This window comes from Zeus faber, assembly GCF_960531495.2.
Source record: "Zeus faber genome assembly, chromosome: 19".
Lineage (NCBI taxonomy): Eukaryota > Metazoa > Chordata > Actinopteri > Zeiformes > Zeidae > Zeus > Zeus faber.
In genome coordinates this window covers 24,803,672-24,816,734 of record NC_137206.1, presented here as the reverse complement: position 1 = coordinate 24,816,734, position 13,063 = coordinate 24,803,672, and the positions used below count along the sequence as shown (strand labels likewise).

Below are 13,063 nucleotides of genomic sequence, written 5' to 3'. Positions count from 1 at the left end.
CCGACACCAGCAGCACCAGCTTAAAAAACAAAAAAGAAAAACAATCTACAGTTGAATATAACTGACAATTCAAACCATTACGAAAGATATTATTGTGGGACACCGTGGTGTTCCAGTCCACACTTCTTCCTGGGGCCGAGGCTTGAGTCGACCCACCCAACGGCTTCCCAAACATGAGATCTGATGGTTCAAAGCACTATTTGACGGTATGGGCTCCTCCTCTTTATACAGTTATTCAATGTTTACATCAAATAGAATAAATGTCTGGATTGTCAAATGCATATGCAGTCAGACATGTCAGTGTGTATACCCACGTTTTGCTTGAGCAGAACGACTCACTACTGAGGTAAATGGTAAGAGCTGCTTTTTCCACGATAATTGTAAATCATTTATTCATAATAAGGATAAATTATAATTGAAAATATGTTGAATGAGTGTTAATTATTGTGCAAATTAGGATGATGGAAGAATTGTGGAAGAAAGGGTAAAAATAATACTCAAAGACAAGAAGCCAACATTTCTGAGAATAGTCAGAAATCCCAGAGAAATACCCCCTACTGGTAGAAAACATGAATTGCACAAAAGAGGCAAGACTCAATAGGACAATCACAATCACCCACAGGTAAAGGACAGAGAACATAGAAATATCTTGTATCATTTATTGCATTTTCAGGTTCTTTAGTCACCGTGTAAACAGCTAGAGAATCTTAGACAGAGTGTATTTAAAAAGGACCTATTATGCTCCTTTTCAACATGTTAATATAAGTCTCCAAGATCCTCAAAACATGATTTTTGAAATAAGTTTGCTGAAAATACCACTCAGATTATGCATTCTAGCCATTGGAACATGCTTCTATACCATGCTGTTCCAGGGAGGGCTGTTTCTGTGGGGTGGCGCCTCCCTCCTGAGGCCCCTCGTTCCGTGAGCCAATGGGGTTTGAGCATGAGTTCTGGGTTCTACTTTCACTGGTTTCACCTTATCAGTCCACCCAAATTAATTTCTCAACAAATTTGAGGTGCAAAATAAGCAATCCGATTGCTGAATCTTCACTCATTGGATCTACAAGGCCTCATTTAAAAGTTGCTTCCAATTTTGGTTGCCATGCTTCAGGCTTGTGGGAGACACGGACACCGCACAGCGACGCACCGGGACTCTGGCACGCAGGGATATTTCGTATCATTCAATTAGTCAGCGTCGGATAATAAAAATAAATAAATACATCTGCAATTAAAACTGTTTTTACTGGCATTGTTTGGAGAAAGGCAGAGGATGGGATGGAGCAGATGAGCATATAAAGAAATCCGTGACCAGCTGATTGGGCAGAGAGTAGAAAAAAAAACCTTTGGAAACGGTGCAGTCAGAGCAGTCGGAATCCTGAGTGTTTGCAGAGATTACTTTGTCATTAGTTCACCTCATTATTTGATGCTTTGGCCACGTCTGATATCAACATCCCACATTGTGACATCACATATAAGACAGAATATAAAGAAAAGCAGAATAGGTCCCCTTTAAGCACTCACCTAAATTGTCTCTAATGTATAAATTAAAATAAATGTTCTCTCATACTGTTAAACAACTATCAAATGTATTAAATTATGCAATTTAAGATAAGAAACAAGCAAACAAACATGCATGTAAATAAATATTAAAAAAAAAAAAAAGAAATTGACTTATACCTGGAATGCCTTCATGCTGAAGTGGAGGTTAAGCAGAGATCCTGGATCACAAGACTTTATGAAAATGATAAAAACAATGATAATTCTTATAATAAAGTAATAATTTCTATATCTTATACATTTTAAAATAAGGTCACTTGAAAAACCTTGCAAATGCGTAAAGTTAAATGAATTCAATCCTCTACGACTCTCCAAACGAGTGGAGCGCTGTGTGTCTGAAGTGTTTTTACTGGTTATTTGGACTTTTAGATGGACCAACCTGTCTGATGAGTGATTTACAGAGTTTGTATAGTTATTCAAACCATGTAATATTTACACTCCCACTTGGAGCTGCAGTTCACTCTCAGTGCAAATAGAAACGACTGGAGCAGTTTGTCCTCAATGAACCAGTGGACACAGCTGTTCGTCGTTTACCCCATTGAATTGTATTCAAACACACACACCTTTTCAGAAGAGAAACTTTATTAAAACATTTGAGGCAAGATTAGAAGAACACAAAAATTGTCTAGTATTCAAAATTATTTTGGTTTAGATTACTACAAAAAAATCTTCTAGATTTCCCAACCTCCGCTACTGACCTATGTCTGATTAATATTACTGAGGATGGTATTAAAGGACGGTCAAATGGAGTTAACTCAGCACAGACTGCACTGACCATTTTCCTGATGATAGTTCACATTTTTACATTTTGAACATTGTCTCTTAAATATATTGAGGATTGGGGGAATTCAAATGATATGGTGACTATTTTTTATATATTATTATTATTATTATTATTATTATTTGTATCATTTTTATTTTATTATATTTATTATTATTTAAATATTATTTATTTATTTATTTATTTATTTATTTTTATTTTTTACTTTTTCCATTTTTCATTTTAATTCGTTTTTTCAAAGTTACTTAATTGGTGATATAAATTATTATTATTATACCATTCCTTATGGTATGAATAAGCTTAATTGAATCATCAATGTGTATATATATGAAATAATTAGAAATAATTTATCAATTATATTTATTATAATATATATTTAAGAAAATTGTCTATTCCATTTGAAAGGGTGGACGATCCCTTGCTTAAATTTAATTAATTAAAATAATTTTGACACACGTGTTACCATCACTCTTCAGAGTAGATTTAAGGGTTTCCTACGATGTCCTTCAAATTTTCGAAACAGAATAAAATACTAAAAAATATATATAAAAATGTGAGCTATCACCATTGAAAATAGTCATGGATAATCTGTTGACTCAGATTTTTTTGACACCAGCACGACCCTTTCATTATTCCACACAGATGGTTCCCTAGTTGTCCTTGCAGCCCGTTTGGTCGGCCGCTGTCATCTCGGTGACATCGACGCCTCCCTCCGTGAACTTCTCTTTGGCGCCCTTCAACGTCTGGAGGGACAGGGTTCGCGTGCGACTCATGATCCAGGCGTAGTCCATGTGGAAAAAGTACAAGTCCTGGCAGTAGTACATCAGCGCCACTGAGGAGTAGTCGGTGTGGAGCACCCACAACGGGCACTCGGGGAGGTCTGAGGAGGAAAGCACCACGGTTACGCCCGGAAGGAGGTCCCCGACGCGCGCCAAGAGCCGAAAAAACAAACCTTACGTAAGGACGCGGATGCTTCGACCTGCGCGAAGTCGGTGGAAATTCTTAACCCGACGCAGGATCCAGTTGCAGTACCACGAGCTGCCGCTATAGCAAGCCCCAACAGGAAACTGTGAGAGCGCTTCCCCCAAATCTCTTAAGCCGTTTCTCAATACCAAGTACGCAAAGTCCGGACTTGAGGACTTGGTAGTTCAGACTTGGGAAGTTTGACTTGGGAGTACAGACTCCTGGGGACGGGAGGATGCAGGACGGTCATTCCGCGAAATGCATTCTGGGATACTTGGCTGTCCCAAGTCCACACAAGTCACCACCGATGCATCCTCAATAAAATGGGTGGAGCAAGTCCACATCCGGGCATTTGGAGTGGACTTGGCTTGATGTGTGTTTTGAATTGGAACAGTACTTGGGCTGCGACTGATGACGTTTCACAAGTCCACAAGAACACAAGTACAGACAAGAACGCAGATTGAGAAAAGGCCTTAATCTGTCTTAACACGGAATCCAACAAACGACATGAACAACCTGGAAGTCCATTCATTCCTATGGAGAGTCCACAGGAATTTCGGTCGGATCCCACAACCTAAATTCAATAATGACATCATTAACGTTGGATGTCACCATATTCAATATCAATAAATCAATAAAGTGCATTGTGGGTATTTTTTATTTTTCTACTTTGCAAACACTATATACGGTTTTAAACTCTCATTCATGGAAATTGGTGAACATGCTTCCAATGTTTATTTTTATTTTATTTTTTATTTTATTTTAATTATTATAACTTTTTTAAACATGCTTCCGATGTTTCCATGGTGACCTTGGGGCGGTAGCGTCAAGGTGTCGACAGATGTGGACAAGATCAAATGTTTTGAAAAAAATTCCCTCCGATTTTACGAACTAATTTTGCTCCACAAAACACGCGGTGGCAATCGAAAAAGCAGTGCGGTGGGTATGGGAATCAGATGCAACGCGCGTTGAATTCCCCTTTTGGTCGGCGTCGGCCTCGACCAAGATGCAGTGTTCTGACACTAACCGAGGAAAGAGAAACTGACTGCAATAAGTATGACTACTTTTGTTGAGTGGGATAAAAAATTGGAAATATTAATAGAGAAAATGAAATGAAGATTGGCACCAGTCGCACCATTATTCATTATTTCATTATTCATTCATTATTAAACCGTTACTCCAATGATTAAATATAATTTTTTGTAAATCAATCATTGATAATCATTGAATGATGAAAAACGCTCACAGCGATGGTATCTGACCCCCAGCTTGGCGGGTTCTTCTTTGCCTGGACACACCGCTGCCTCCCATGTTTTCACCTCGTTGTCGCTGTATTTAAGGAGAAGAGGGAGAGAGAGAGGGTGGGGGTTTAGAGAGATAAAGAAAGAGAGAGGGGGAGAGTCACGGTGAGAAGCTGAGAGGGAGCAGGCGAGCAAGTGGAGGGTGAGACCAGCGCCACTCACAGGATCTGCGAGAAGGTGACGCCGAAGTCGCCGTCGGCATTCCGGTCAAAGTCAGCCGCCATGCACCGCCCCTCCTCCTGCAGGATCGGGAGACTCTGGATCTGATGCCAGCGGCCCAGGAACTGGAGAGAGGAGGCCGTTTGTGGGTGACGTGCCGAATTTAGGCTGTTCCACTGTTTCATCGTATTTCTCCCGACGCGTGCTTGACGACAACGAGTTTCCTCATAATTATCGAAATTCCAGCTCTGCGGGATGCTGGGTTCTGATTGGCCGATAGCGGCAAACGGCGGTCCGTTATCTGTGATGAACCAACGACTTTTCTCCATGTCACTGTAGTATCACTGTCTTATGACTGTAGTATCACAGTAATATCACTGTAGTAACACTGTAGTAACACTCTAGTGTTACTGTAGTATCACTGTCTTACCACTGTAGTATCACTGTGGTATCACTGTCTCATCACTGTAGTATCACTGTCGTGTCAATGTTGTATCACTGTCTCATCACTGTAGTAACACTCTCGTGTCACTGTAGTATCACTGTCTCATCACTGTAGTATCACTGTAGTATCACTGTAGGTTCACTGTCTTATCACTGTAGTAACACTGTAGTAACACTCTAGTGTCACTGTAGTATCACTGTCTTACCACTGTCGTGTCACAGACACGCGCTCTTGCTGACACTCACTGGTGGCGCCATCTGGTGACGTTACGTGGAAATTACAGCGCAAGACTTGACGAGATGAATGTGGGATGTCCGATTTTTCATTTCACTGACAGTAAATGGACCGAATGACCCATCGTTCTACGTGCATTTTATTGTAATTTACACACTAGTGTAACTAAAATCATTTTAAATCAATATTCTGTCTCAATGTATTATTTATGAGCAGCTGTGAAATAAGCCGAATAATGTGCAGCCTGATCATTATGTATTATGTGTGTGTGTGTGTGTGTGTGTGTGTGTGTGTGTGTGTGTGTGTGTGTGTGTGTGTGTGTGTGTGTGTGTGTGTGTGTGTGTGTGTGTGTGGTGTCCAATTGGTAACAGTGACCAAGTGGTTGTAGTGAGAGATCAGTCACACACACACAGACACACAAGTACACACACACAGGTGGGGAAAATCATGTCAGCAACAAAACAGCTTCCAATTCATACCCACGAGGGAAAATCAAATGTTCAGTGGAAACTGTGTGTGTGTGTGTGTGTGTGTGTGTGTGTGTGTGTGTGTGTGTGTGTGTGTGTGTGTGTGTGTGTGTGTGTGTGTGTATGTGTGTGCGCGCATTTGTGTGTGTGTGTGTGTGTGTGTGTGTGTGCGTGTGTTACCTGCTCCATCGAGAAGTTGCCCTGCACTGCAGGTTTGGGACAGCGCCCAATGTGAAAGGTCTGAGCGGACGCCAGCGGAACGAGCAGGAGCAGCAGAGCAGGAAGCATGGTTCCTCTGTGATGGAGGAGAGGGGTCAGCATCCATCCATCACCCATCATCCATCCATCCATCCACCCATCTATCAATCAATCTATTTATCAATTCATCTGTCTATCCATCTGTGATATCTATCTCTCTATCTATCTATCTATCTATCCATCCATTCATCCATCATCCATCTACAGTATTTATCTGTCAGTCTGTCTGTCTTTCTGTCCATCCATTCATCTATCTACCCGTCTATCTATAAGTCCATCTATATGTCTATCTATTTGTCTATCTATCTATCCATCCATCCATCCATCATCCATCTGCAGTATATATCTGTCAGTCTTTCTGTCCATCCATTCATCTATCTGGTGGCACGGTGGCGCAGTGCATTGCAGCAAGAAGGTCCTGGGTTCAATTCCCGCCTGGGGCGCTGTTGGCACCGTGCTCCGGCGGGTTATCTCCCAAATAGGAGCCTTTCTGTGTGGAGTTTGCATGCACCTCACTTCAGTAAGGACCCCCCTCAAAGACATGCACACAGCATCGTCTGACCAGCAATGGACACTCATCACCTGGTCCCCGTGTGTGTCCACATATGCTGCCCACTGCTCCTGGCTGTGCCCCCAGAGGAAGGACAGGCCAGGATGGGTTAAATGCAGAGGAACCATTTCACTGGCCACCATCCAAAGCGTGTGTGTGTGTGCAAGCATGTGTTGTAGTAGTGTGTTGTGTGAAAAATAAAGACTGTGTCTATCTATTTATTGATCTATCAGTCATTGAGTTAATCAGTCTGTCTATCCATCTGTCCATTCAGCCGTTCATCTACCTATCTCTCTCCATCTGTCTTTTTATCTTTACATTTCCCGGTGGTATTTAATATCCATGGTTGGTTTTGATAAACGTGTCAAACTGAAGTAGATTCTGATCCTGATTCTGACGCTTCACAGCGTGTTGAATGTCCGTTGAATCTGTTCCTTTGTTCGTCCTCCACCTGTCGGCCCCACCTGCTATTATTCCATCGCGGCTCTCATGAGTATGAATTTACAGACTGATATGCACCAGGTCCCTCGTGTGTTGAGGAGACGTGGCGACTAAATCACACGACAGTAACTCCGTAATGGTGAACTAAAAAAAATGAATTGCACCAAAACAACATTTATTGTAGAAGCAGAAAAATAAGAGACAATTTCACCAAAAATACCCCAACAATCATACTTGTATTCATACCGTTTTATTTTTTGTATTAATTAATTATTCTTAATTTGCTGAAAATTAATTGACACATTTTCATGGAAACTAAGTTTGAAGTGCTGTTTAAAGAAAGAGCTTCTGCACCCAGGCCATGAGGATGCTGTGCTCATTAAAACTATCAAACAGTTCGCAAATATTGCACAGCACATATTCCACAAAAAATATTGCACAATGTAAATACTTATAAACATGAATCAATACATATAGATCCGGTATTTCTTTATATTGCTGTATACTGTGTAGATTTGCATTTTGTTTTATTTACTTTACTCATTCTCACAGATTTTCAATCTCATTTTTTACTCTCTTTCTTTCTGGAGTTTGCAAAAAAAAACAAAGCATGACACATGTTGTAGGTAGAGTGCAATATGTATGTAACAAATAAATCTTTTGAATATCGAATGTTAAAGAACTTTAGGGATACTTAAAAAATGGTAACAGAGGCCAAAACTCAATACTCAATTGAAATTATTTAACTTGATGCAATTAAATCATCAAATATAGATGATGTACAATATTATAGGAAAATCCCATAAAAGATAAATTCAGCATTCCTACTTCTATCATTTCCACTCAAATGTGTGATGAACTAAGAATTAACCCAAACACTAACTTTTACCAAAGTTCAGTGTTAGGGATTTGTTTTATTCATTCTGAATGATTTTTCTCTGGGTTTATTTTTACTTTTCAAACTAAGAAAACAGAGCAAGCTGAAAAAAGTTCTGTCAGGGAGGAAAATATATAATGTTTGTTTTTTTCTTGGGGCTGTAATTTTGTGCAATATAAACCAACCTCTGAAGATCTTCTAACATATCACGACCCCCTTATATGACGTTTCTAAACATTTCTACGGCAGCAGAGAGTCTCTCACCTGAGTGGGTTTTGGGGTCCCTTGGGTTCCTGGAGGTTCTGCTTCTGGAAAGCACAGCTGAACTATCTGGAGGGGAGTGGGACGCTCACCTCCCTCAGAGGAAAGTGGATTTCTTTTTTTTTTTTTTACCTCATTCTTGTGGTCTTACCTCTTAGACCGCGCGCACACACACACACACACACACACACACACACACGGAATTCTTACAAAACCTGAAATAAATCCTGTAACTTATAGGACATATTTGATCATTTCAACCGACTGCAGTTGTCTCGGCACATCACATTTCAATTAGATTTTCCTCCTTTTCAGTTGATTTAAGTTTAAAAGTAGGGAGCTTGATTTAAATGAACTGCATTGATTATGTAGCATGTAGTGTCCTGTTCTCTCCGGAAAAGGGTCTGTATTCAGGAATTTCATCTAAATAAGACATTCAATAAGGAGTGAAATTGAATTTGTGCATTCTATTCCTCTCTTCTACCTCTCTACGTTGATTTGACTGATAATTCCATTTTTTCCTTTTTGATTCAAAATTTTTAAATATATTTTTAAGAGCTCCCCCTAGTCCATTAGATTGATGTTCATGATGTCATCAGATAGACTGATTTACTTATCCAGCTAATCAGATCAAAGCGTTAATTAAGGAAGCCACACCCACCCGTTGAGCCAAACTTGCTTTACATGAACCTTAATTTATGCTTTAAAACTGATTAATGCTGCCAGATGAATGAACATATCATTATAAAGTAGGATTAACATGCAATTAAATCAAAATGAAGCCCAATTTACATCCATTCAAATAAAATAAAAAACGAAGGACTATAAATGATGTCACATCAGTGTCAATTAGGTTGTAAAATGTATAACCTCCTGATACAACACAAATAATATCATAATATTTATTAAGTCAATGAAGTATCTGTAGCAATAAAAAATGACTTCAATAACTAAAAATAATTTCAAATTTGGAGAATCACTTCTGCATCTCTATCATTATCACTGGTGATTTCTTCAGCTAATTTAAAGACAAATTGTTTGTCCCAAGACGAGTTTGGGATGCTCACACTCCAAAGAAACAACAAACAGGTTAGGAAAAGAGAAAACTTTACTCGATAAAGCACCAATATTTATACAAAACATTCTCTCACTTCCGCCTTTCCACATTTTTTTCTCAGTCTTTTTGGTTGTTATGTTCTTTGGTTTCACGTTATTTTTTTGGCAAAATTATGTTTGAACTCCTGTTGATGTTCCCTAACAGAAGAACCTTCGGAATGTTTAAAAATTGTCAAAATAGGCAGAAAGTGAGAATAAACAGTCACTTTGACACAAAAAAAAACAACAAAAAAAAACAAAAACAAATCGAAAAAACCCGATAAATTACATTCTTAATTTCGTTGATCTGCTTTAACGTTATGTGCGGTCTTGGTATAAATAATTCTTTGATTTTAAATTAAATATCCTACAAAGCTTAAGTCCTGCCAATGCGTGTCCTGTTTTCCTGTTCCTTGTCCTATTGGACAAGGAATGGAAAAAAAAAAATAATAATAATAAAAAATAAAAAAAATGAAATACAGTGCATAAAAAATAACTTTGTTGGCTAATGGTGGATATCCGGGTGGATCTCTGGGTGTCCCGTCGTCGGAACGTGGCCGGCTGAGGCCGCGGCTCAGAGGGATCGGGGCCCCGCGGACCTTTTTCAGTAAACAATCTCATGACATTTGTAATGATGGATTGAAATACAACCAAACGACCATGGAAGTTACCCGTTAAAACTCAGACACCCAGCCTTTTGAAATCGTGTCGGAGGGCGTGCGTGGGCGTTGGGCGGGACCGTCACACTTGTACTGTATACCCAGACCGGACTTGTTAACTAGAGCACTAAACCTTTTTTTTTTTTTTTTCCCATGGAAAGGCCACCCGGCGGGTAGAGACTGGCTGAGGACGACAGTATTTTGCTGCAATTCCTTCACAGATCCCTAGGGGGTAGTGGACCCAAGTTAGGGAACCTCTGAGTTGGTCTACTTTGGTAAAAATGGACCTACAATGGTAATGGCACTTGTGATGAAGACCCGGGCTGCTCTCTTGGACAAATCTCGCTTGGTCGTTGGTCTCACTGGGAATAAATTATATTTTTTGTTTTTTCCACCGTGATGCTTGTCCGCGCTGCCGGGGGGGGGGGGGGGGGGGGGAGTCCTAGAATCCAATTTCTGCACCTGAAGTGGCATACTCCATAGATGCATGGAACCCTGAACCGATGTCTCTCCTCTAGTGTAGCGTGCATACTAAAAATACTCACACCCTGATTCTGTCTTACTAAATAGTATGCTAGTATGCCATTTCGGACGCAGCAAACAAAGAGTTAGCAGAGGCAGGAGTCGCACTGGGAGGTCCACCGCGAGCAAGTGTCCGCCGTGGGTTTCACAAGTGACAACAACGGAATCAAATTTTTTTTTTTTTTTTTTACGATTTTGAAGCCGATCGACATAGACGCTCGCACTCGTCCATTGCAGGGGGAGATGTTGGTCCTCACAGTAGTCCATCAAATCCAATCAAAGGCAAGGCACAACACACACACACACACTCTCAAAAAGAAGTATCACCTCAAACCAATCCAGCTTTTGCAGTAAATATGCCATCAAACTGACACAGAGCGAGTTGGCACCAAAAGGTTGTGGTGAAATGTTCGACAGCTGTGCTGGCGATGATACCTCCTTTATGAGAGTGTGGAGTTTTTGGTCTCAGAACACACACACACACACAAACACACGACACACACTTTCAAAGTGCGTATCGTGCGTCGTATGACGGGTGGTGGGAGGGGTGGGGCTTGTTATGTGTTTTTGTGGGTTTCGACGCAGAGGACTATGTATTGGTTGGAGCAGCTGCGCATCTGCTGCGCCAGTAGCTGGCCTGAGGTCAAGCTGGACGAAAGGCCCGTGACAGACACGTGCTCCACCCGCCACGTCTCGCAGTGCTTGTCCGCCACGCGGAGCCCCCTGCTGGTGGAACCATGCCAGATGTTCTTATGAGGCCTGTTGGCAGAAGGGGATATAACACTGTGACGACAGCGGAGGGAGACAGGAAGTTACACAGACATGCAGACAGAATGTTAGACAGATTGACAGACAGTTCGGTTAGGGATAATGATTATCACATTATCCTGCTTATTACACAGCTGCTTACTAAATAAATGAACACATTGACATTGAATATTGATTTGAAAAGGATTTCATAACTAGTACTCCTAATTTGAGAGCTTCCTCTAGGAAGTCCATAGCAATATAGTTACACCAATGGGACGATGGTGATTTTTAATATCGACGTCGGTGTTCATGATTTTTGAAGTCTTCCCTTGTAGTTTCTATGTGGCTTGACCAGATGGCACCACTAGCCGATCTTCGCAGGAGGAAGTAGGCGGCGTCAAACGCGGTGCATGAAACGATGACAAGTTTTTGCCTCTAGCAACAGTCATCGATCATTATTCACAAATAAACAACGGCTGATTGCCGCCGTTGACAAGCAGAATCGGTTTTTCCACAAGTCCGTATAACAAACATGGATACATGCACACGCAGAGTGCATGCATACAAACACACACAGACACGCACACACACACACACAGACACACACACACAACAGTTACACGATGGCACGATTCAAAATACACACCAGAAGGGGTCAGCCAGCACGTTCCGGCCGTCAAAGGAGTAGATGGGTATCCTGGAGTCGATCGAGGCCCCTTCCCCGTTGAAAACGGAATGCCAGTTCCTGAACATTACATCCCCCTGAACAGACAAACATGTGAGATGCTAAGTCAGGGGAGAGGATGATAATAACCTTTATACCAACAGGAACAACTTTAGGTAAGACTTTATCACGCCGGAATATAGATGTTGTCACCAAAACTAAATGTCTGACTCATTTTGACCAAAGAGTTGCTTCTGGGTCCCATTCAATTCAATTGAAACAGACAGTTTATAACAGTTCTGCAGCCAGCCAGGAGCGGGCCACAGCGGGGGCCACTTCTGACTTGGCCTCTCTTTAACACAGGGTGCAGGTTCCGGTCTGGTTCCCATCCAAAATGTATTCCATCAAGTCAAGACAAGTTCATAGGTCTTCATCTGGACCTTGGTTTCAAAGGGCTGACCATGTTAACTATATCACCCACATTCATGCTATGGTTTCGTACCCACTCACCCTAAGGTTTGTGATTGGAAGGGTTTCGCGGAAGCCCGGGTAGACCACGTGCACCAGGTCCTGTCTGTGGGAAGACATGAAGGCCCGGTAGTTGGGGGCCAGGCCCATGGCCTTCGCCTGCTCATAGCACATGCGGTCGGCGGCATCTAAGCCCTTCATGTCTCCTGAGTGGGGCTGGTTCAATGCCACCAGGTTGAGCTGAAGCGGCAGACGGAAGAAAAAAAAAAACGTTAATCCCCACAAACGGCCGCGCCTTATCGTGGCTTTCGGCTGTGATTTTCTTTATCGTCATGGAAACGTACTCTCTCCGTAACTGAACGTATTCGCTCCATCGTGGGGCCTCTCGTCTGGTACGCGGGCCGAGGCTACATTGGCAAAAACAGACACAAGTTGGATGGGTGAGTCTACTGGAAGACCACGCTACCTCTTCTATTGATATAATCCGGAGTAGAAGTACCTCGTCTTGTGGAATCACGTTATTGGAGAGGTAGATCATGTTCCCGAGCTGTGGAGACAAAAGACAGAGAACAATGGAAAATGTCCTTGGCCAAGTTCCACGGGAAGGACCG

The 13,063-nt window shown here is 41.5% G+C and overlaps 2 protein-coding genes across 2 annotated transcripts in view; both read right to left on the bottom strand.

Annotated features, from left to right (window-relative positions):
• Positions 1-2,988: 2,988 nt before the first annotated feature.
• On the bottom strand, positions 2,989-6,195 carry LOC307245046 (apolipoprotein D-like; the record flags this gene model as incomplete). Its single annotated transcript, XM_080020457.1, has 4 exons — positions 2,989-3,218; positions 4,548-4,630; positions 4,765-4,886; positions 6,088-6,195. 4 exons carry the CDS (start codon positions 6,193-6,195, stop codon positions 2,989-2,991), a joined length of 543 nt encoding a protein of 180 aa, XP_079876583.1.
• A 3,189-nt stretch (positions 6,196-9,384) lies between these two features.
• Positions 9,385-13,063, bottom strand: part of LOC307244890 (collagen alpha-1(XV) chain-like) — a 68,355-nt gene continuing 64,676 nt past the window's right edge. The window contains exons 40-44 of the mRNA XM_080020266.1: positions 12,952-12,999; positions 12,797-12,859; positions 12,495-12,692; positions 11,967-12,082; positions 9,385-11,329 (exon numbers count right to left, since the gene is read on the bottom strand). Of these exons, the coding sequence (XP_079876392.1) occupies positions 11,128-11,329; positions 11,967-12,082; positions 12,495-12,692; positions 12,797-12,859; positions 12,952-12,999 (627 nt within the window). The 3' untranslated portion in view covers positions 9,385-11,127. The remainder of the gene's footprint in view (positions 11,330-11,966; positions 12,083-12,494; positions 12,693-12,796; positions 12,860-12,951; positions 13,000-13,063) is intronic.